Consider the following 23,894-nt stretch of genomic DNA (forward strand, 5'->3'; position numbering starts at 1 on the left):
GCAGCCACACAAACGCGAGCTTGTGTCAGATATGTCAGCTTACAAACCGTGTCTGATGTTATCTTCCCCTAGAGCACAATGTACCTGTCACAGTGTTCGCATTCAGCTTCAAACAAGCGTCGGAGCGTTGAAACAGCAACAAGTAAAACTGGGTTGACCCCCTGAGGTATACCTAAACCGTCTTTCAAGCCAAACACCGCTTGAGTTTGGCATGACAGTTATAATTTACAATTTTCCCTTCAGACAGTGTCTCACAGAAAAAAAAAACAACAACAAAACAAACACGTACACATGACCTCCAGATGTGAACAAAGCACTCACTGACATTCCACAAAAAAACTTCAATCCAAATTGTGGGAGAGGAAAAAAAAAAGAAAAAAAAGTGAACTTCACACATCTTTTGTTCTTGGACAGCTGGCTCTTTATCCCTCGCTAATGTGATGGAAAATGACGACAACCAAGAGGAGAGATGACGGTTGGATGATCACAAATTAAAGAGATTAGTTTAATATTACTTTGCTGCTACTTCAGAGTCACCCACTCATAGCCACATCATTTGACTTTGAACACCAAGGTCATGTGTGGCTTTTATTCTCAAGGGATCCAACTTTGAGCAGTTATGATTTTCCTAAATGTGCTTTCTATGTTACATGCTTAAACAATTCTAGTGATGAAGTCAAGTTTTTCCAGTAAGCTATTTTCTTCCATGAATGCCTTGCCAGATGGAAACAGACTGTAGAAATTAAATATCAATCTACAATGAATTAATAGAGCAATTACTGAGGGCACTATCGTTAAAATGGGGGGTGTTTGTTGTATAAATCATCTGACAAGAAGAGAGAGAGAGTGAGAGTAAAGACTGAAAGAAAAAAAGCTCTGGCGATGGTGCTGTTGACAGTGTGTCGAGCTGATTAGCTCTGCTGGCTGCTGTTATCTCTCTTCACGCACTGGCAGTCACTCACGTCTACAGAGACATCTACAGGTACCAGCTTCCCTTAGTCCCTGCTAACCTGATGTGAATGAGATTTTAATGATAACCTGGTAGAACAGACCTCTTTTGCAACCCAGTACACAGCTCCAGACAAATGCTGCTTGATGCTATTTCACTGACAGTGATTCAATCTACACAGAAAAATCTCTTAAATTGCTCAGATTCTCTACATGTGTGATGATGATGATGATTATTATGTGTGAGTATCTTACCTGGGGTAAGTGAAGCTGCAATCCCTCTCTTGGTATTGGTTGCCGGGATGGCGTCTGGTCTAGCTGCATGTTGAACAGAGCAGACAGGGCGGCCTGCGCTGCCCGGGCTTTAGCCAGCTTCTTGTTGCGCCCTGAGCCTTCAAACGTCTGTGCATCCACCGTTACTGACATCACAAAATTCTTGGCATGACTCTCACCGCTCTCTGAGACAAAGTCATATTTGAGGCCTGGCCTGAGCTCATTGAGGATCATGACTGGGTTTTTGCCACTGGAAGGGGAGGTGAATGCAGATGGAGGGGGCAAAGGGGGCTGGGCAAGGTTGCTGCCAGGTGGTGTGGGAAGTGGGTACTCCCCTAGTGAATTTAAGGAGCTGTTACCATTGGAGCTTAGATAGAATGATTCCTCGGGTGCGGCTGGTGTCTCAAACCCATTGAAGAGCATGTCTGGGAAGTCGGCTTGGTCAGATGTAAAGTCTGTGTTTACTGTCATTGTGCGGCCCATGGCCAGGTGTGCCTCGGATGCATTGGGGAACTGAACAAAGGACCGCAGCGCCTTCTCGGCAGCATTCAGTTTAGCTTTCTTCTTGGTTGGGCCCATGCCCTCAAACATCTGTCCATTAACCTCCACAGTCATGACAAAAACTGGTGCGTGGACTGGTCCTGTCTGAGACAGCAGTTTGTACTGTAGACCTGGTTTGATTTCGTTCAGCTGCATCAGGGCATTCTTAGGCAGGACAGGCCCTGGGGTTTTCTTGCGCTTTTTGGCCCGGAACTTGGAATGTGTGTGGCCATTATTTCCCTCTTCTAGAGGACGCTTTCGACTGCCCAGGCCACTTCCATTGGGGAGATTTTCAGCCACTCCCACTCCGTCTTTGCAGGACACGTTGTCCAGGTTTCGGTTTTCCTTTACGTCGGTGCTGCTTGAACCTGCGGTGCCCAGAAAGAGTAACTTACAACGCCTTCGTTGCAGGATCTTGTAAATGCAAAATTTATAGATTCCTTTATCACTCTTTGGAACTGAACAATGATTTGTGTTCCTTTATCAGAGCAAGGAGTGCTTAACTTCACCACATTAACCTATAGTATAGTCTTGTTATGACAAATGACAGAAGTAATCTTTTTTGGAATTTAACTCTTAAATATGACTTTTACAGTTGTATTTACAGTAACTTCTTATTGTTAGTACAGTGTACACTCTTCAGGTTGTATGGTGTTACATAAATTAAAGGCACACAAATATGAGCACACACACAGTACTCAACATGAGACACCCACCCATCCACCCACCCACCCACACGAACACACACAGCCGTTCCATTTCCACTCTATTAATTTTTAATAGCCTGTAAAGCCCATAGAGAAATCAAGAGCATTCTAAGTGTTCAGTTCAAACCACAAGTGCTGAAATATACGTTTTTTTGTGGGGAACACATATCACTGAATCCAGTTAGCAAAGTGGATGGAATATTGGCAAAAATTTTCATTTATAACATCCTTCAGCAAAGGCTTGATAGGTTACTCCTTGCGGTACTCAGGAGAAAGAGAGGCCGCAGTGTGCATGAGTGGGACTGAAGGTTGGGTTGAGGGAGTGCAGGGGAGTAGTGCAGGGGGGAGGAGCTGAGGACCAGGCAAACAGGAGAGTACATCAAAGAGGCAGAAGGAGAGGACTCCACCTACCGCAGGATCCTACAAGCTTGACTGGTGACGCGGTGGGAGATTAAAATGTTGTTTACTCCTTTTACATTAGCTTTTTTTTTTTTTTTTAAAGAATGACTGTCACATTTACAATGAGGACAATCTGGATTAAAAAAAAAACCTGTTTCTAATGCCATTCATAAGACCCCGCGCCTCTGAGATGCCCCCTGTGGAGCTTGTCAGAGAACACAGTTTGTTTTGTTTTTGTTTTTATGGTTGCAAAATGTAACGACATGCCGTTACCATCTGCATATCTGCATGTCTCAAGGCAAGAAACAAATGTATTCCTAAGATCACAAACACCAACTGTACATATTTCACTTCATGAACTTGGGGACGTGCAGCGCTTTTGATTTGCTCATGCATTCTGAAAATTGAAAACTTTCATGTTGTGCAAGTAAAATCAGAATGGTGATAAGGATGTACAGTAACTGTCACCAAGGCATTAACTATGGCGAAGAATTAACTTGGATTCATTACAAGTATACGTGTATAATTTAATGGTTCTAAATATAAGAATAGTGACATCCGTGGCAATGAGAGGTGAACTGCAGGTATTTGTGTATAAAGTATAAAGTTAAGCTGAACTTAGGCTGCTACCTATATTTTAGCTACATCATATACATATATACACCATTGATTATTAAATAATAAACTGTGCTAGGCAAATGGCATGCCCATTCAACAGCATTTAATCTGTGTTAGCATGAAGGCTAATGATAGATTACTAATCCAAAAAAAATCATTCTTACATATAGAACCCTTAAAATGTACAGTACATGTATTTTTTCATTACCTCCCATTGCTGATATTTAAACACATATTTTGCTAGTGACCAATGTCTCTCCTTATTATTTATATCTGAGGGGTGTGTTGACCAATATGCCAATTAAAGCAATGTTAAAACATGAAAAGCATGCTGCACAAGTACAATAATTAAAAAGCACACAGAAAAATCTGAAGCTCCCGTTCTCTGTTCCAAAGTTAGTTTTAGCAGAGAATATACATATCTCCATTTTTTCCTCATTTCATAATAAATAAAATAAATTAAAAGGGATGGATATCCGGTAGTACATAGGAGCCTCAATCAGAGTTAAAAGTCATGATGCCATGCACTGAAATATGACACAAACATGCACTTGTGGTCCTTATCATGCCAGAATATGTGTAATCAGCATCTATTAGGTATGCAAAGAAAAAAAGGAAGAAAAAAAAAAAGATTTGCATGAATCCATCAGAACTAAATTCCCCATTGGAAGTTGTATGAACCAAATACTGGAGCCTTTCATCACAACTTCATTTCAAGTATAACTTGTTTGTTGGGGGTTTTGATTTGAAATGATTCGTGTGATTAAAGAATTTCAAGAGTTGCAAAGGTTGTCACATAAAAGTTTAAAATTCTTTCATGTTTTTCCTCTGGTGTTCCCTTGGTATTAAAAAAGCAGCTTGCCTGAGCTTGGCCTGTGTTTTATCTTCCAATATATCTTCTGACTGGTGGTAAAAATGTAAGAAAGACACTTCAGAGGTTTCGGAAGGCAACAAAGACAATTTTGCAACTGCTTATTTGACTTGAACACACAACAACAACATTCTTCTCTACGGAGATAAAATGCCAAGTATGACAGTACAAGAGAAACTGTTGATCTGTATCACAGTAAGGGCACTGTCAGTGTGTCAGCTGCCTTTGAATGAGAGTGGAAAATTGTTGTAGGTGAAAGGAAACACATGATTTCTGAGCCTGCTGAGTTCAAATCAACACGTCTAATTAACGTTCAACAAGCTGAAGTGGAGACGATTTTCTGAAGACAGAAATGAAAGTAGAGGGAATCTTAAATCTGACTTAAACAATTTCAGAAGTTGTGATTAGTTGTAAAAGTTTCAGCAGTAAATGCATGCACTGCTGTGTACTTTTGGCTTGGATAAGGACAGGTCAGAATGGGATTACTTTTTCCACATATGGTCTAATATGTACAGTTTATTATACTTAATTTTGCATTGTGTTGCAACAACACATACTGCTACAGTATAAGGGAGCAGAATCTGTTCACACTGATTACACAGCAGAGAAAGACAGGAGGACAAAGAAGGGGAGACATGCAGGCAGGCATGGAAAAAAAAGGAGGGAGACAAAAAGTACAGGCAGACATTTAAATGTGGACACCAGGTACTACCACAGACAGGAAGACGGGCGGACAAAAATCAGAGTGGACTCACTCATGTTCTCTTCCTCATCCACATCCATGGCGACGGGCTTGTTCTGACCTGACAGCAGCCTCGCCCCCACTGCACCTGCGGATGGGAGGACAGAGAGGTGCACCGCATAAGCACAGACAGGGTGATGTACATGCACATAAACATATTCAAAGGGTGCGAGGAGTTACAGCGATGATGCAACGGCACGCACACACACACACTGAGAGAGGCACACACATTGCCTTGTGCCAGAAAGCGCCTGATGTAGGCATATAAATATTCAGAGACTGAGAGATATCAAGGTGAGAGAGGAGGCCAGGGCTGACAGGCCTTAATAGCAGGAGCAGTCTATTGTGACTTTAATATCCCTCCGATTAGACCTCATTTCCCACTGCCTGCTGAGAGATATACAGCCAGTGACATGGCCAAGTCACTTCACTCCCACACACATTCAAACACACACACACGACTTATCCCAAGGTGGAGAGTGTGATTAAAGCTCCATTAAGCAATACATTTCACACCAACACTGAATCAAATGACTTCCTGCAATTGGAAATGTGAATGTACTGACAGTGAACACACTTTCAGTTTGCAATGTTTTTAAATGAGGGGCTAATGAAATCTTTAGATCATCTGAAGGAACTATGTTGGTGTTTAGCATGTTGTCTCTTTTCACATGTTAAATGCTATGAGGACAAAAATCACACATTAGCATTCAGTTAGCCGCATGTCTCAGGCTACCTTTTAAATGCAAAAGCAGGATTTACTCTCCTTGTAGCAAGTTTTTGGCCTCCGCCAGCTAAAGGTTTCACTATGTTCACTGTCCTTGTTGCTAACTTTTCACTATTTGATGCTGAGCAGACATCACTTTATCTGAGAAAGTAGCTGCCTAAGATGCTAGAATGCTCATGAGAGCTAAAGCGAGTTTCTAAAGATTTTCTCCTTATTTCCATGATGCATTGCACCCGTTGCCTAGCAACTTGGACTGCTGCAGTTAATCTTTGATTGTTTGGCATAGGTTGGATTGCAAAGACTCTGATCATTGCACACACAGATACAATATGCTATTGTATTGTTCTTATAAAGATATTAAGCATATAGCTTAATTGTGTCATTTAAAGCATTTAATCAAATACATTGAATGCAAAACTGTAAAAATGGTTGATATTACCACAACAAAGTAGTTGTGAGTTAAAAAAGGAACGTGCCATGCTGCTAATTACAGAAATTATAGTTACAAGAAAGTTTCAGCTGCATCACTCACTCCTTTCATCCGTCCCACTAACTGCTTTAAAAGTCACAAAGCGACAAAAAATATTGCCGAGAGCAGGACAGATGAGTGCAGATGGATAAAACATGCTAACACAGTTACATGAGTAAAAAAAGTTAAAGCAGCAGAGGCGAAGAAGTGAACTGAGGAAAAGCAGGAAAAAGATGGCACTGCGATGAAGAACAGATTGTGCTGATTCTACTCTCTCTTTCTATCCGCCTTCCATCAGTGCCCCCATTCCTCAGCTAGACACTTTCTTAAGCTAAACTAAATGGGCTAATTAATCTGGGCTAATGGTGGGTGACAGCAAATATGCTAGCACAATTATCACCCTATTAAAGATTCATATTCCAACCCATAATTGAAAATGAAAAGGTGGGGTGAAGGGAGGATGGGTGGGAGTCGGTCCAACAGAGTGGGAGATGAGAGTCATTTTTCTCAGGTAGCAGGAGCCAGCTGCCCCCCCGGCCCCTCGAACGTTCATCCAGTAACTCAGAACCACGTAGGACTGTTATGCAGGACTAGATAGTTACAACTTCCTGCCTGTGAACTGCATGATGCTGTACGGGTCTCTGGAGTTTTAATAATTTGGAGTGGACAGTTGTGAATACATAATTTAAAGTCATTTTATCCAACTACACAGCCAAATGTGGTTCTGTTCATTCATTATTCCTCAAACATACAGCTCTGTGCGGCCTAATCAACACGCAATGCAAAAGTACCTGTCAGTTCTGATTTTCAGATGGGTCAGCCTCATAAGTCTGTAACTATTCCTCAAATCAGCTGCAATCAGCGGGGAGAGTTCCTCATAGAAATACAAAAAGCAAGCTGATGTGTGTGTTTGTGTGTGTGTGTGTAAATGCAGCTGGAGAAATAAATCCAAAAAGGGCACTGGGTTTAAGTAGAAAAAAACAAGGTCTCTGCATTACCTGTTGAGTAAGATTCATGATCCTTAAAATGCACAAAAACGAAGATGATGATTATGTGAATATTGGGCAACATGTATGTTTATCGTGTGCTGTGTGGGTGGGGCAGAAAATGCATCAAGCTGAAAATGATTTATTTCCACAGCAGTACTGCTCATTGCTGGATTTACTTCAGTATCATATTAAAAATATTGATTTATTACACATTGACGATGACAATACACTACAATACATACAAAACAAATATGTCTGACCTGTAGATGGACAAAAAGGTTAATAGATAAGGTAAAAGTTGGACCATAGGTAAAAGTGTCGTGCTCCAGCCCACAGTCCTTGCTTCTGCCTGACTCCTAATCCAAAAAAAGTCAATACCTAATTAGTTATGCACAAATAAATATCATTTACCTGGCCTTGTTGCATACCTGATTCTGCTAACCATGAAATTTAGCAGTTATTTTTTCAGGACTGTTGCTGTAGGCAACCGGTTCAAATAAACAGGGTGGTGCTATAAAAACAAAAAAACAATTTATCAATAAACAACACAAAAATGTGGATTATTTGGTGTGTGATAATAATCAATCATTTGTCAACACAAATTGTGCATTTTCACATAGAGGCCTGTGGCGGATGTCACTATCACAGCCAGCCTCTAGAGGCCACCTGAGTAACAGCACATTTTTGGCACGTCCATATTGGCTTTATGTTTGGAAGTTGCAGCTTTTTTTTTGGCATTATATATTTCTTATTGAGGCATTTACATGTTCATCACAGCAGAGAATATGTGTGACATGGTTTACATCTGACACGCTATTACACAAAAAAAAATGTGCAAATGTGCGGTAGGGAACTTCAAAAGTAGATGTTTTTCCGGTATATTCCTCTGAAGATCAGACATTTATCACAACAAAGCATGCAAAACTAATTTGGACATTTGCACACATGAGGATTTATAAGACACTTGCAATGGCAAAGGCAGGATCCTCGATAGATTTTGGTATTGACCATTTTGAACACACATAACTGAAGCAGAGGATTTTTAAAGTGAGTCAAAGGAACCGGAGCCAAGGGCTGGCGACTATCTCCCTCCACATGCATAAATGATAGTGCGTCATCAAGTTGTGAGACGGCTCCGTTCCAGGTAATTCTGAGTGGACGCCAAGGGAGGCAGAGAAGAGAGAAAGATGAGAAAAAAGATGAAAAACCTCAAATTCAATCTGGCACGGTGAGAGGGACTGAGGGGAAATAAGGTGGTTTTGATTTGTCTCTCATCCCTCGCTTGCGCTGTGACGGAGCGATAGAGCATCGCCACCGTGGAGGGAGTACCAGCAGTGGCCCGACTGACAGAGGAGGAGGAGGAGGAGGTGGTGGTGGTGGTGGTGGGGTTGGGTAAAGTAAAGGTGAGTCGAGAGAGACGAGAGAGATAGAAAATGCAATCCTATTCCAAGTAAAAGAGAATCATTATCTGCTTTAAAACAGAAGGAGATGAAAAGGTCTGCCCTTGGCGGGCTGTGGGGTTCATACTGTATAAAACAAACTGTCTGTGAAGGCTAGTGCAGGAAGGGTCTCCATCAAAATTACTTCAGGACAACACTGAAAAGCTAACCTTTAATAATTACAAAATAATTACACAATCACTCTGCTACAAGTTCTAAAAAAGACTCTAAAGGTCACCTGTCAACTTTATAGTTCAGAAAACAATACAGGGTGGTGAAACCTCTATTCATGCTCAGCCACAAGTGTGTTAGCACTAGTGTAACACGTTATTATATGGTGGACAGGATTTTCCATTGAGCTGCAGCTTTATCCTGTGCATGATATCCTGCACGTCTGTGATTCTGCTGAGTCCGCACACAACCCATTCCCTCTCCCCAGCAAATGGTCAATATCACATCACAACATCATGAAGCTCTTTCATTACGCTGTCCTTAAATCTCATCTCAACTCATTCATCATTTTTCTAGTCTCTGTGAGGGTTCTTAAAGTGCTTGGGATCGTGGATCCTTAGTAGGAGAGTCGATTAAAACTCTGCACTCGACCTCCTTATTTTTGTTGCAGGATGCAAACATATTTATTTCTCCTGTTTTAGATGGACATTTTAACAAGGAGGTCTTTTTTTGGAGGCGCCAGCCTCAAGTGTCCTCTCAAGGAAATGCAGTTTTTTTTGGGCATTTCCACATTTGCTTCACTTGTCTCTCCCTGACACGGCCTTCACTAACATGCTTAGTCACACTGTTTTTGTTAGTGTGTGGCACATCTTGCAGCTTGTTTCTTAGCTTTTACATGTGTTTGTCTACACACAATGTCATAGCTTCTGACTGGTCTCACTACATGCTATGATACATGTAATTATATAGTAAGTAATGTGTCTTTTTTACTAGTATTTCACCTTTTAATCAAGCTAGGTCCCTCCACAGCATTGTAGGTGAGGCAACAAACATACTGCATTAAAGCATTTCACAAAGGCAGGTGAAATATTTAATTGGATAAAACTTAAAATGTAGAGAAATCTTAACAGAAGAAGCCGCATCTTGTTTTTGTTGATGGATGAAATCACTTCAATTCATTCAGGGCTTCCTGCTTCCTATAATTTTTCAGTCTGCAGAGGAGACGGGGAGCATCACTGACACCGCCTAATGCTTCGGCTCAAAGAGGGAATCAGCTACTGTCACCCAGGCTACATTAACAGCATATTAAAAGACAAAAGCCTCCTCCTTCAAACTTTTAGCAGCCTGATGTGCTGCTGCACTGACAGGACCGAGACAGACTACTAAAAACAGCCCCTGCTTAGCTCCTGTCACCAGCAGACAGAGGGGAAAGCATGCATCCCTTCTTAAATACTGCAATGTACACCCTTATCTCCATGCTGCCAAAGGCAAACCAGACACAAAGATCCTTCAATCACAGAAATCATATTCATATTCTTGGCCTTAACTACTGTTGTATGTTAGCAGTTCATAATAATGTGAAGTACACATGTTGGAAAGTGTCTTTAAAGGCACAAAAAAACCCCTTTTTCCAGGAAAATATGCTTGACTATTGCACCGCCTGAATGCACAGTAATTGATGTGCGAGCATAAATTGTTTCCTTGGAAAAAAAGCTAAGATAAATGTGTTGCTCTCACAGGTTCTTTTCTTTTAATTCCTTTAAAATGACATTTTTTTGAAAGGTAAATTAGAGCTGCAGGGTGTGACAACACTGCAGAATCCTTAGATGCTGCGTCAGTCCTGATTCTGGTCATATATGTGTTCAATGTCAATGAAAAGATAAATTACTTTTGCAACTTTAAATCTTCTGGGTTGACTTAATACCCATGACCTCTCATTACTTTAGCGAGTCAAACTCATTGAAAGGACGGAGGACCTTTGTTGTATTCAGTACAACTCATCAATGTTGTAAGAGAAAGCTGAACAGTTACCTAATAGAAAAAAAGACCTTGTGAATAAACAGTTGAAGAGGACAGAAATTCCTTTGAGAAAGGCTGCGTTTGTGTAGTCAAAAGTCTGCTAATTCCGATCTGATAGTGACCTGTATGAACCATACACTGAAAAGCCTTAACTAACATGTCCCCCTTTTAAAACATTTCCACCAATGTGCTGCTTCTATTCATACTTAATTCAAAGTATTGACATAAGCAGGCAAAATGCACTTGCAGGATTAAATGTATAAACAGTATGTATTGTAATTAATTTTTTAGACACTTTAATTATAGATTTGATACACAAACATGTTAAAATAAAAAAATGATATATATATATATATATATATATATATATATATATATATATATATATATATATATATATATATATATATATATATATATAAAATGTAAAATGAAAGTCTTGCAGTTATATTTAAGAGTGTGACCACTTTGAATGAGTAGGGTGTGGTCCCACTTAGCTAGCTCCACCTTTCTGGCCACACTTAGATTCTGGTGCCATCATGCACTGCCACAGATGCAATGAACAGAGCCTTCTGCACTGAGCTTAATAACCATTCTTCATATAACCTACACACACTAAAGCTGCTGCCAACTACAGTAAATGTGGCATTAAAATGTATTAAATGTTTAAACTTTAAGGGGAATTCTAATGGTCCATTGAAAACCATTCCACTTGACACTAATCAATAAAGACTGCATACATTGCCTGTTAATGTTAAGTTGTTTTATTCAAAGCATTAATAGACGAAAACGTAAAGATGTCATATTTTCTTCACGTCCACAGCATCAGGCAGCCGGGCGTTCACACCAAACGACCTGCTTGGCCAGCAGTCTGTTTAACTGACTGCTTCGTTCTGACAGGCTCTCTCTGTGGTGCCATTGTTGTTTGCAGGAGAATGCCAGGACTTGCTGGGTAATGGACCAATACAGAAGCTCAGCTGGGAGTTAAGAGTGGAAAAATGGGCACGGCCCTCGCAAAACACCCACTATCACTCGAGTCCCCGTGGCACAGCTAATTCAAAGGTGCACTGCTCTAACTCAAATTTGGCTATGTTACCTTAAGAAAGAAAACTCCAAGGCAAGGCAATCTGTCTTTCACCTCAAATGAGCTAAAAACAAGGCTGATTATTTTGCAATGTCTATTATTATAATTATGGTTTGTCTATCAAAATTGGATTTAGCAATGCCATTTTTAAATTTGAGAATTAAATCAAAATAGTTTCTGATTAATTTGTGTTGACGTATTTAAAAACAAACAGAAGCAAATATAAAAGACTTCTCAATATGTCTCCACAACATGACCAATTGGTAGAAGAAAGAGAGAATCAACCTTTTATTGTGCTCCAGACTTTAATATCTGACAGTCAGCCGTTTATCACTATGGACTGCTGATGATGAGAGTAGAGAAAGGTGGAAAACAGAGGCACAGAGTATCAATATGAATTTTTTATTTGATGGATTTTATGGGGGATTGCATTTCAGGAGGCTGGCAGAGTCAAGGTTCATGAGAGAGTGAGAGGAGAGAGAGGCCAAGTCATAAAGTCCAGCCAAGAGATAATGGTGTCCCTGCACAACAAGAACACACACACACACACACACACTGCTGTTTGAAACTAGCTATAATATATATTCTCTACTATGTTACTATGTAAAGCTGTAAGCAAAAGCCATAAAAACACAGCACCCTCGCATTTTAGCATTCTGCTTGAAGCTGCAAACTCCCTCATGCAATTTCCGTCTTTTGTTTCCTTCAAACCACTCATACTGTTTTACCATCACAGCCTTATTTTTCTCTCTCTCACACACAGTACACACTTTTTTCCTCCCTCCAACAATTTCACAAAAAATACACACACACACACACACACACTAACTTCTTAGGCTGGCTTCAGGTGTGGTCATAAATCATCAGAGTGAGTGGCTATGATTCCCTCCAGCATCAGCAGGGCTGGGGGGGAAGTGAGAGGGGGGGGGGGGGGGCAGCGAGCCCAAGCTGCTGGGCCGGAGAAAAGGACGAGGCTGCAGCTAAATGGCCCCTGTCGCCGCTGCCTGCGTCCATTACGGCCAAAGGGACCTAACCCTGACGAACAAATACATTCTCACGTATTTTGTGCGCACATGCTTAGCTGATGATATTGAGCTACACAAGATACAGTGTAGCATGAGGTGGGTACCAACACCTCCACCTCCAATGAAACCAGAAAGAGATCAGCCTGTGATGGCTTTATATGGCCTGTTCTCAGCTGTTTGACACATTGTAAACTGAATACCAGAATGATTAGATATCTGTGTTACTGCCAAGCGTATGACGTTCACAGAAAAAGATCTGAAAGTTAGCTGAATAAATAACATTAACAACATGTCTGATACTACGTGATGTGTTTTGTTTCTCAACGCTATACTCTACATGATTTAAAATAGCTTTGTTTTATTGCCTGTCTGAAGTTGAGGCTACATTTTGAGGCATTGCCCTGCCAATATAGTAACACAGGCTCCAAGAACAACACTTATTAAAACTAATTGTCGATGCAATAAAAAAGGGAAACAAAAGAGTGTGTAAATGCTGAAAATTGGGTTGTACTCGTCAGATTGCAGAAACTCGAAAGACAAGACTTTCTGACCTCCTAGTTCGAAAAGTGCAATGAAAGTCTTCCTTTCTTATCCTGCTGCACCAAAAAAAAAAAAAATACAGGAAGACTGAGAAGCTGTGAACAAGACGCCTATTTACTTGTATATAATCAATATAATACAACCAAATGCACAAACTGAAAATACGTATATGGTATCAGTGCTGCTGGAGTCAGTGAATTGGCGGTGCTCATAGACATCAGTGCACTTGAAACACTTGGAGAGGTGTGAAATTCCAAACTTAGAACTCATAAACTTTTATCAGAGCAGGCAATGAGGTTAAACACTTCTAGTAAGATCTAAAAAAAATAAAAAAATAAATCGAAACCCTACATCATTGTGCTAATAACAAACATGGCCACTGTTATTATAAGGCTTCCCATTATATCACTATATTTAGTAGTTACTATTTTCCATTGCTAAAACAACTTGTTAGCCATAGTGAACAGCAGGAAAACATATTAGAGTTATTGTGATGGCAAAAGCACAAAATCAGAGAAAAGTGCAAGATCGAACAAGACTGAGAGTCCAAAATGAGCAATCGAAGATGAGGGGGAGGTGGAGATGAAAGGAAAAAAAAAGGTTGGGCATGGCAAGGGAAAGAAACTGGACAGAGACAAATGGCCATGGGAAATGGCTGGTGCAGGAGAGCCCGCCTATGAGACAGGCCTCTCAGCAGCCCTAACACAGACTGATAGGCCCACCAAGCAGCGCCACCACCCCTATCCATTCCATTTCTGCCTGATTCTTCCTTTATTTCAACAAAAATAAATACAAATCCCATTTCAGACCTACACCAGTCAACAGAATGTAGGTATTAAAGTATTAGAGCAGGAATGATAGCACACTGCTGGCTTTTTTGAAGCTCAATGTGTTGCTCTTTCAAACTAAGCTCAGAACACTTCAACTTTCACTTCAATCGGATGCATTTGATAATCTTAAATGAGCCCAGATGGTCCCAAGATTTTCAGATTTTAATCATTTATACTGTGATGTGTCTTATTAAAAAATAGCAAGACTGTGGCCTAAACAACTGGACAGAAGGGACAAAGGAGGTGAATAAACTTTAAAGTAGAGTAGAATGGAGCAGGATTGATACAAGGAGGAATGCAGGGATCATTTTTAAGTGTCCATGTTTGCAGTTAGATAAGTAAGTGCTACTGTCGCCATCCTACAATCCCATTACTTCTCCCAATAAGGCTTTGGCAGCACAGTGATTACCTCAAGAAAGTGCGAGAGAGGAAGAATCTTAATAGAAATGGGATCTGGTCTTTTTTTTTTTGTAAAGCCAAGAAGCTTCTCTCACTCCCTGAGGTGATGTCTCTAGGCACTGACCAGGTAATGCAGCATAATGGAGTACACGTGTGGGCGCCGGTGGCCTAATGGAGAGGGGTCATGGCAGAAAGGGGGAGCGCCTGTCGCGCTGACTGATTGAAACTGATGGGCCAAGGTAAGGGGGCCGCAGTCGGTCTCACCTAACATGGCCCTCCCCTGCCTCATCAGACACACTTACACATGAGCACTCATCCACCTCATGCACACCTTAACTTAGAGTCCATTATTCAATTTGGCCCTTCTAATGACCAGTGAATTAGGCTGCCAGAAGTGATTTGCCTTCTGAGCCCCTACTGTTGGATGTACATGCTTTCCTCCGCTCTGCATATTAAGAGGCAGCCATTCGGACATTGACATCCTATGAAGGCTGCTCCAATCAGTGAATTTACACGCTTGAATGAGGAAGGAACCCAATGATGGACACACAATAAAAATTGGGCTTTCTCTTTCCCTCTGAAGTTTTAGATAAGACTCAAATGAATCTGCAGAGCTGACAGAACACATACAGTATATGTGTATGGATATATGAACATATCATCATAGAATGTTGAATAATTCTCAGTTGACTGACTAGCTATATACACAGATATATGCATACTGAAATTGCATGTTAAATCAGTTCTATCCCCTTTGCATAAGGTGGTTATATAGCACATGAGTGCTGGTCGCAAGCTGCCTCAAAATTGTCTAGGGTACTGGGTAATTTGATAGGAGAAAGCCATGTCAGTATGGCTGGCTGAGTCATAGTTACATACAAGTATGACTTTTTGTCCTGCAGTAATTATTAATAAAATTGTTACTGTGAATCCTCATGATCATGGTAGTTGTATATTTTGACATCCCCAATACGAACATCGTAGATATATTTCTCATGACCCGCCATAGACAGCAGGTGTGGAGCAGTGGTTTGAAACAGTCTTGTGACTAACCCTACACGTTTTTATGATATATATAAGAATCAAACCAGTGGTTTAAAAACAATGTGACAAGTCAAATACAAATTTGACTTTGTCAATTTTCTAAAACACAACAATAACAATTATTACATTTTAAATGGTAGCAGTCTTTATTTACACATCAGCTTGTTCTGTATTCTGACAGCTCTACTGCATTGTTTAATTACAACGTGCACCAATGTGAGAGAGTCAAATTAGCTTGTAATAGCAAACCCAAGCCTCCCTAAGACACAATAAACCATGCAATTTATCATATAGACCATACACACCCCACTGAAAACTTACTGCCTGTCTGTCATATGAGTAACTGTCATTCCCCAGGTCCAGGTATCAGCTTTGATAATAATAAAACTCTCTACTTTTGCTTTCTTCCATCTTTTCAAGGTTGTTGGGTGGCTGCCTCTCTTCCTTTCACTAGGAGCTGTAAAATCTATTTGACAGCTCTGATTTATGACGCAGCATAAGGCACCGAGTGCCTGTGGGGAAAAGAGTGTATGTTTTAGTGTGTTGGGAAGTGTGGGTGTGTGAGCATTCCCGGCTCACGAAGGACCACCAATGCTGTGCTCAATGTTCAAGTATCCAACAGTGCACACAGGTAGGGGGACTCCTGGAAACTTCACATTTATCCACAGTTATACAATAGAGTTGGTGTGCTGAACAAACGTTTCCATGAATGGTGTTAAAACTATGAACTATGAGTACCCTAATCTTCCAAAGTCTTCATCACAGGTGAAAACTAATGCCTTTAAGGGAGTTAGAACATCCTACACACCCTTACATGCATGGTCCTCTTTCCCTTGACTCCTCTCTGTCCACACAGTCCTCTCCTCTGTCCTTCTTTCCTCCTCGCCTGGATGCCCAGGGTGCTCACACCTTACTCATCTTGTCACATTCAAGGCCAGGCTAGACGCGCTGGGCTCTGGGAGAGATGTGTGTATGCTTGTGTGTGTTTTTGTGTGTGTGTGCGCATTCGGTTGGGGGAGGTCTAAATAAAAATAAATGCTGTGGCAAGGACATGAATAGATCCATGTAGATTTGTGTGTGTGTGTGCTCGTGTGTTCGACGCTGTCGTATAGGAGCTGGATTTCACACCTTGTGCCTCGTGCTGTTGTCAGGTGTGGAGGTAGCTTTTGATGGACAGCTGGGAGAGGACAGATTGGGAAACCTCTGCCGGATGAAAAAGTTCCTGACAGCTGACAGAGGGAGGGGAGAAAGTGTTCGTGCACCCTAGGAAAGGACAAATGTTGCGGGGAAAAAGGACGGAGGGGGAAGGACAGATGTGCAGACGGGGAGGCTGCGCTACGTTCCAAAAAAGCAATATGATCTGTGATTTAGCTCTTTGTGTGGCAAGAATCTAACATATAAGATGAAGTCCTGCATCGTACGAAAAGGCCTCCATATACAAATTTGTTGGGAAAATCTAATCTTGATCATGTCTTGTTCCATTACCTCAAAAGTAATTCCTCTACACCTATGACATGAAAAGCAGAAGCTGCAGGAGCAAAACATTTCAACATCCATATGCATTTGAATCTACAGAGACACTGAATCCACACTAATGAAGCTTATCTCTGTGGTGATGAAGGGAGCCGACACAAATCCCTGCATATACATCTCTCGGGGTTCCAAGAGTCTCCCTGCCATTTAAACGCACCTCCGCAGTTTGTGCAGTCTCGTTCTCGTTCTTCCCCCCCTCCCCATCCCTCCCCCTTCGTCAGTCTGTTACAGTCATTAGCAGCATGCTAATCAAAGCTAATTACATTGAGACAGGCAGACACAACTCATTTCTTATCATGACAGAGTGCCGCTGGTGTTTGTGGTGCTAAATGAGGCGCTGTTCATAATCAACAGTTTTTCTTGTTGTCGTTGTTAGGTAAATCAATGTGACCATGTTTTCTATTTGATTTCCTTTGTTACTGTTGTCAAATGTTAATCGGTTTGTCTGAGCTTTTTTTTCCCCCCAGAGGCTGTAAATCTGTTTTTGCGCCCATGTGCTGCAGCTTAGAGAATTCTAAAGGGAAACAGCAAAAAAAAAAAATCATTAAGAAACATTATTTAGTATTGTGTTTTACAAATAGTGGTGATAATTGCTAAATCATTTTAGGAGTCTATGAATATATGAATAAGTGCATTAAAAGGTAAAAGAAAGGTAGGGAAAGAAGAGGAAGGAAGGTTAGTCTGAAAACTCTCCAGCATGGCGATGGATTGTAGGCGTCAGGCAGTGCAGATCCCCCCCCCCTTCTCTCTCTACCTCCCCCCTATTCAAGTTGCAAAAGCTCATTTTGGAGAATTTGCTGGCATGGCAGAAAAGGCCTCTGTTCCCCATTTTCCATATTTCATATACGGCCCATTGGAAAGCATCGTCTGGAGTGTCATGGCTTGGCACATTTATGAGAGATGCATTGAAGAACTCATCACTTGGAAGATATGCTTAAGTTCAGCATTTTGAAAGTCACTGTGCGCTTTGTGGTAATTCACTTACAATGCAAATGTGAAAAAAAACATAATTACATGGTTATTCCATCAGTATATAGCGGCTCTGCAGGGTATCCAACTGCAGCATTGAATTACAGTTTAATCTCAAAACGACATAAACAACATTTTAACTACTATTAGGCTAATATAATTATAACACAAACCCAAAAGATAAACTGTAAGCAATAAGAACAATGAGAAGACATGAAAAAAGGCAGGGGTGTTTCAGTGAGCCATAACAGAACAACAACGCAGATAAATGCACTTTAAGACATAATAACTGTCATTTATATGAAATCACTTTTTTTTTTACTTCATACAGCTATTTACACATATTTTGATGTATATAATATTATTAGTTTTGTTGCTCATTCAGCACATCACAACAACAGAAGAACAAAGGATGTCCTCATATATAATATCGCAATGGTTTTAGTTGAAGTACTTGAACAGTTACTTTTCTTTTTAAACAGTGTTTGTTAAGGCCTTTAGCCACTTGGTTAGGTATAAAAAATAAATAAAATATCCTGGCTTGGGTTAATGGCTATTTTCTCTGCAACAAACTTCTCTGCCATTTTTCATCCCAGATGTAAGGAAATAAATGCACTTATTCACACAATCCTGGGGGTGAGCATAGCTACATGAACCCATGGCCATGGCCCCTGATGGGTTAGTGCTAGCTGCGTTGGCACTTTACATGCCAAAGCAGCTAGCACTAACCCATCAGGCATTCATGCATTCATGTCCTAAAAAGGCACAGTTAATGTTTATATTGTGTGTATGTTATGTTCATTTTATCTTCAAGATCCTAGCAACATGCATGCTGGCTCACTGTCACAGGCTTTAAGTGAAACTTGAACACAACATGTGTTGGATTTAGGGGGGGGGGCTTGTCTGTAGACACTAGATATACTAAAAACCCATTCTCCAAATAAGCCGATAATGAAGTCCAAAGTAGATAAATATAAATTCTGTTTAGGACCGCAGAGTGGATTAGTGCTTGAAGACAGAAGCCTTCTTTCACAGATGACCCTAGTCAACCCCTGCATCGACACGCTGAAGTGTCCTTGTGGAAGACACTGATCTACACTTAATGGAATGTCCCGTCCAGCGGTGCTGGGCTGAGTCGGCCCTCACTGTCAAGGAAAGCGAGCGAAGACTTCTCTGAGTCTGTGTCAAATGATTGTCTTAAGTATGTGACCTCATCATCTCGACTAGCATTAGCCGCTAACCCCAGCAGGCTCTCTGAGGAACTCGAGTACTAAGCAACTTATCAGGAGGCTTTCAGTGCCTGGCTTTTTAAAGCTGACTTTAGAGAGTAGAAGCAGAACAACACTGGCCTAAAGTCCTGCTTAGTCATCACTTTTCTCAGCATGGTGAAAAAGTGCCACTTTCATTCCCTATGATGATAAGGGAGAGTGAAAAGGCGGGAAACAGACCTGTATAATACTGATGGACGTAGTCACTTTTCTGAGTGAGCAAGGGCTCAGGCGTGCAAATCGGAAGCTGAGAAATGCAGCATCAGCAGTGGTGGATTTACTTGAGTGAATGAAGTAGAGTTGAGGAGGGGAGCGGGGTGGAGCGGGAGGGGTTACAGAGGGTGGTGGGTGTCAAAGCATGTGGGCTGAGACATGGCTAATACTGCCAGTGAGCTGTGGCCACCTAAGTAATTACTACCTTTGCTGTTAGGCTAATCCCCAGAGCAGAGCAGCAAACTCAGGAGAGAAAAGCTTATAGGCTCTGTGGGGCTCCCGTCACTCCACTTCAATTACACACAGACACAGACCCATCTTACTCAGAGAGAGAGAGAGAGAGAGAGAGAGGAAACCAAATCTCCACTTTAAATACAAATCAATATTTAAAGAAAAAAATAATCTGTAAATCTACGGCACTTTGGCAAACAAGAATCTTTGGATTTTTTTTTATCAGGCAATGACTACAGAAAAAAAGCATGAAAAATGCATGAACAAATCTCATTTTTATATTGTTTGCTGTTGATGAGGGATAAAAATCCATAACAAAGATTAAGATTCAAAACCCTTCTGTGCTGAATTATGTAAGAACACAGGTCCAAAACTGCTAGTTTTTTAAAGGTGATACAAGTGTAATATTTGATTTTAAATCAAAGTAAAAGAAAGTTGACTAAATATTTTTGCTATCATATTATTTCAAAATGTTATTTTCTAGAATAAGAACGTAAGAGACAAAGCCAAACATTCAATCAATACTTGCAATTGTTAGTAGCTAAACATTTGTGGTAAAATATCAACAGAATTGTTGCAACACGAAGAATTTCCTAAATTTGTGTTCATGTGCAGAAAACATTAAATGAACTGGCTGAAGTGAAATAAAAATCAAACAGACACCCTAACACATGCAGAAACATCCAGTGGTTGCACTGCTGCTTCTTCCAGCTCAGCATCAGTCTGAACTTTCACTCTGAGAGGTTACCTTTGCGTTCAGAGCGTTTCTTGCGCCTCCTCTTGAACCTGCGTCGGATCAGGCAGTAATAGGAGCCCAGATTCTGCGCCCCGTTGGTGAGAAGGGCCATGGCTTGGTCCGTACTCAGACTCAGCTATAAGATAAACTAAACTGCTCTCTAACTCAGAAACTAACCTGCACCGAATCAAACTTGAGCTGCTTGGAATCTCACTGTGAACTCATAGTCCACCTGTCCACTCCTGACAGCTCTTGCACCGTTCGTGTTGTTAAGCTAATGACATGCTGAATGCTCAACTCCACACACCTGCAGCGTTTCCTTGTTTCTACTTTAGTCCTTCCCTCATATCTGAACTCTCTCCCCATCCCTCCCTCCCTCCGTCTCCTCCTCCTCCTCTCGCTGCTTCTCTCCTCTGTTGACTCCATGTCTGCCCTATCAGTAGTCAGAGAGGGGAGGCGATGGAGTAGAAAAAGAAGGAGGGGACTAGCTGTGGGGAGAGACTCTTGTTTTCTGATGGCTAAAATTTAATGCACGGAGCAGGAGAAAAAACTCGGTCTAATCCCATCTCAAAGTACCTGACATCTATGAAAAGCTGAAGCCTAATCCACACAGAACTTCCTGCGGCTGCTTGTTAGTTTATAATGGCTTTCTGTGCTGAACGACGGCAGCTCAGATCCCTCTAGCTATGCATTAAAAGCATGTACACTGAATACATCTCCAATGATCTCTCTCTCTCACACATACATGCACACACACACACACACACACGTTCATGTTCCCTCCTAAAAAAGGAATCCCAGCAACCACAGAGGCGACTGAGACAGAAATACTCTGCCTCCCTCTAGTGGTGATTTTCTGTAATTGCATCTATGCTGGCCTATATGTAAAAAAAAAAAAACCTTTTAAGCAACCAACTGGTTTGCTTACGAAAAGTCTATTAAGCTATTGTTTACAGAGAAAACACATGGGAAAAGTAGAAGAATAAAAACTCACCTCTGGCTGTGGTGTGATGTCTGTGATTGGAAAAACCTGATGGAAAGAAAGAGACAGTTCTGAGTTAACAGCAGATACGTTGGCTGAATTAGAAGCTGCTTTTAAAAATCTGTAATTCACACTCTAATAAAACTGGAGATTTTATGGTATAAATAAAAGTATGCATTTTATTTTCACTGTATGAAGTGTTTCAAAATCTGACTGAATGCCACAGACATTGTTTATTACAAAGGAACTGTAGGAACATGTAAAACTGTGACTTTCTTTGTCAACATTTTATTTGGTCCACACAAAAAGCCACAGAGAGCTATGTCCTGGTGTTTTTCAGGACATTTTGTACACAGATCTTTTATCTACACCATAATAACCCAAAAAGATTAAATAAACATGTCATTCCAGAACATAATTGGCCCGAATGCTATGCCTCATTTATATGTTTTGGGGTTGCAGCGTGTCTGTGGTGTCTACGTGTTCAGCTCAGTACTGTAGGAAGGTCATCATCTACACCGAGATCTGCATGTACTTTCTCAAAAATGGCAACTACAAATACCACTAGACTACATGGGCTGGAAAGATGAAGCAATCCAAACTTACACTTTTCCAATTTTATATTCTGTACAATAATGAGAAAACTAATGTAAACAATGGCACAGTGTTTCCAGGGTGCTAACAAATCTAAAGCTATAAATCCAAACTATCCCTGACACCACTGTCCTGCCCGGTGTTTTCTCCATTTATAGCAAACTGTTATGACTAATATCTACTCTGCTGATGATACATCTAATATTAATATTTTAACTTTCATTATGACTCTGATTATAACCTATTAAAGTCATGATCCATATTAAACAGGCTAGGCCAGGGGGCAACATAAACCATTATGTAAAGCAATCATCATAGCTACATACTGGGCCTGCAGATGAATTGAGACGTTCGTTAGTTGTGGCTGAGTGTGCGTGCATGCTAGGCTGTGGCGTCAAGAAGACAAATCTGATTGGCCAAACACATTAAAGATGAAATTCATCCCACAGCCCAAACATGTCGTGGAACAGAAACAACAAAGATATTTATATATTTTTATTGTCATGCGATTATAAAGTATTGCCACCAGGGGGTGCTGCAGCACTGGCAGCACACCTACTTCCCTCACCACTTGTGTTGATGTTTATGTTCCTGATCTGCTTCCCGCCATTCTCATCAGCAGGTAGGCCCACATGCGCCTACCTCTGCTTGAGCTTTCTTCCCGTTTAATATGAGGTTTTACTGGATACTATTTAGCCTTAACTGCTTTTTAAGACTCTGGATTTCTATGAGGAATCTTGAAAAATTTGAACTGTTGCAATAAAGAACAAGAATCCACTATTTATTGCATGAAAAAGATAGATACTGTAACAAATGTATACACACTATTCCATGGGTGCCAGCATGTCACCATCTCTGTGTGACTGTAAAACAGCCAAAAAACAAAAAAACTAAAATTAAGGTCAGGGCCCTCCCCCTGCTTGATATCACTTTTGGAGGTTGTTAAGTGGACGTTAAACTGAGCAGAAAGAAAGAAAGCTAGAGGAAAACAGGCAGATGGTTAGCACAAGAAAACCGAGGGCCAGCCAGCAGAGTTTGGATAAGGATTGTGGAGCCGAGAAGTCAGCATGTGAAAGAAGACTGGTGAGCGTAAATACACTCCAGACGCAAATTCATTCATGCTTCTGTGTACAAGCCAACCATAACTACAGCTGGCCAAGTTTCACCACAACTGCCTTGGCTGGGCGACTGTTTAGTGTTTTGCTTTGTTTCTGAAAGGGAGACGGGTAAGTCAGTCCACTTCCTTTAGTACTTTAATTTATAGAGACTGTGCAAAAGCTGCAGACAGGCGAGAATAGACCCCAGAGAGGCACATGATGTTCCACAGTGTGCTCGCTCTCTCTCTCTCTCCCTCTCTCCCCCCTTCTCCTGGCATTTTCAGCACTTACTGAATGGACAAGGGGAAAGAGGCTGCGGTTATGCAGCCAGCACTTGTGTGGTTATACAAACTGAATTTAAAGACATTCCGGACTCAAATAACAGCTAAACTCCTGGTGGCCTTTGCCGTGGTTTGACAGAGAAACACAATCATTGACAAAAACAACCTCTTAAACCGTTTTTACAGGGAGGAAATCCAAGCTACTGTGGTGAGCCCATCTGTTGGTCCATGGATGTACTCACATTCAAGGAAAAAGCAAAAAGCTCTAAATATAGTCAGTGGGAGCCTTTTCTTTTTTTTCCTAAAGCTGTTCATTTGAATTTAAGAGCCAGTTCCTGGGATGTAGCATTTTAAAGAGGTTTTTTGGTATTAGTG

At 41.0% G+C, this 23,894-nt stretch overlaps 1 protein-coding gene across 3 annotated transcripts in view; it reads right to left on the bottom strand.

The window, feature by feature from the left end:
- Window positions 1-23,894, bottom strand: part of adarb1b (adenosine deaminase RNA specific B1b) — a 91,754-nt gene that overhangs the window by 11,442 nt on the left and 56,418 nt on the right. For all 3 annotated transcript variants that reach the window (XM_028393176.1, XM_028393178.1, XM_028393175.1), the window contains 3 exons: window positions 21,560-21,595; window positions 5,112-5,186; window positions 1,204-2,129 (listed from right to left, as the gene is read on the bottom strand). In XM_028393176.1, the coding sequence (XP_028248977.1) occupies window positions 1,204-2,129; window positions 5,112-5,139 (954 nt within the window). In that variant the 5' untranslated portion in view covers window positions 5,140-5,186; window positions 21,560-21,595. The remainder of the gene's footprint in view (window positions 1-1,203; window positions 2,130-5,111; window positions 5,187-21,559; window positions 21,596-23,894) is intronic.

This window comes from Parambassis ranga, chromosome 21 (assembly GCF_900634625.1).
Source record: "Parambassis ranga chromosome 21, fParRan2.1, whole genome shotgun sequence".
Taxonomy (NCBI): Eukaryota; Metazoa; Chordata; class Actinopteri; family Ambassidae; genus Parambassis; species Parambassis ranga.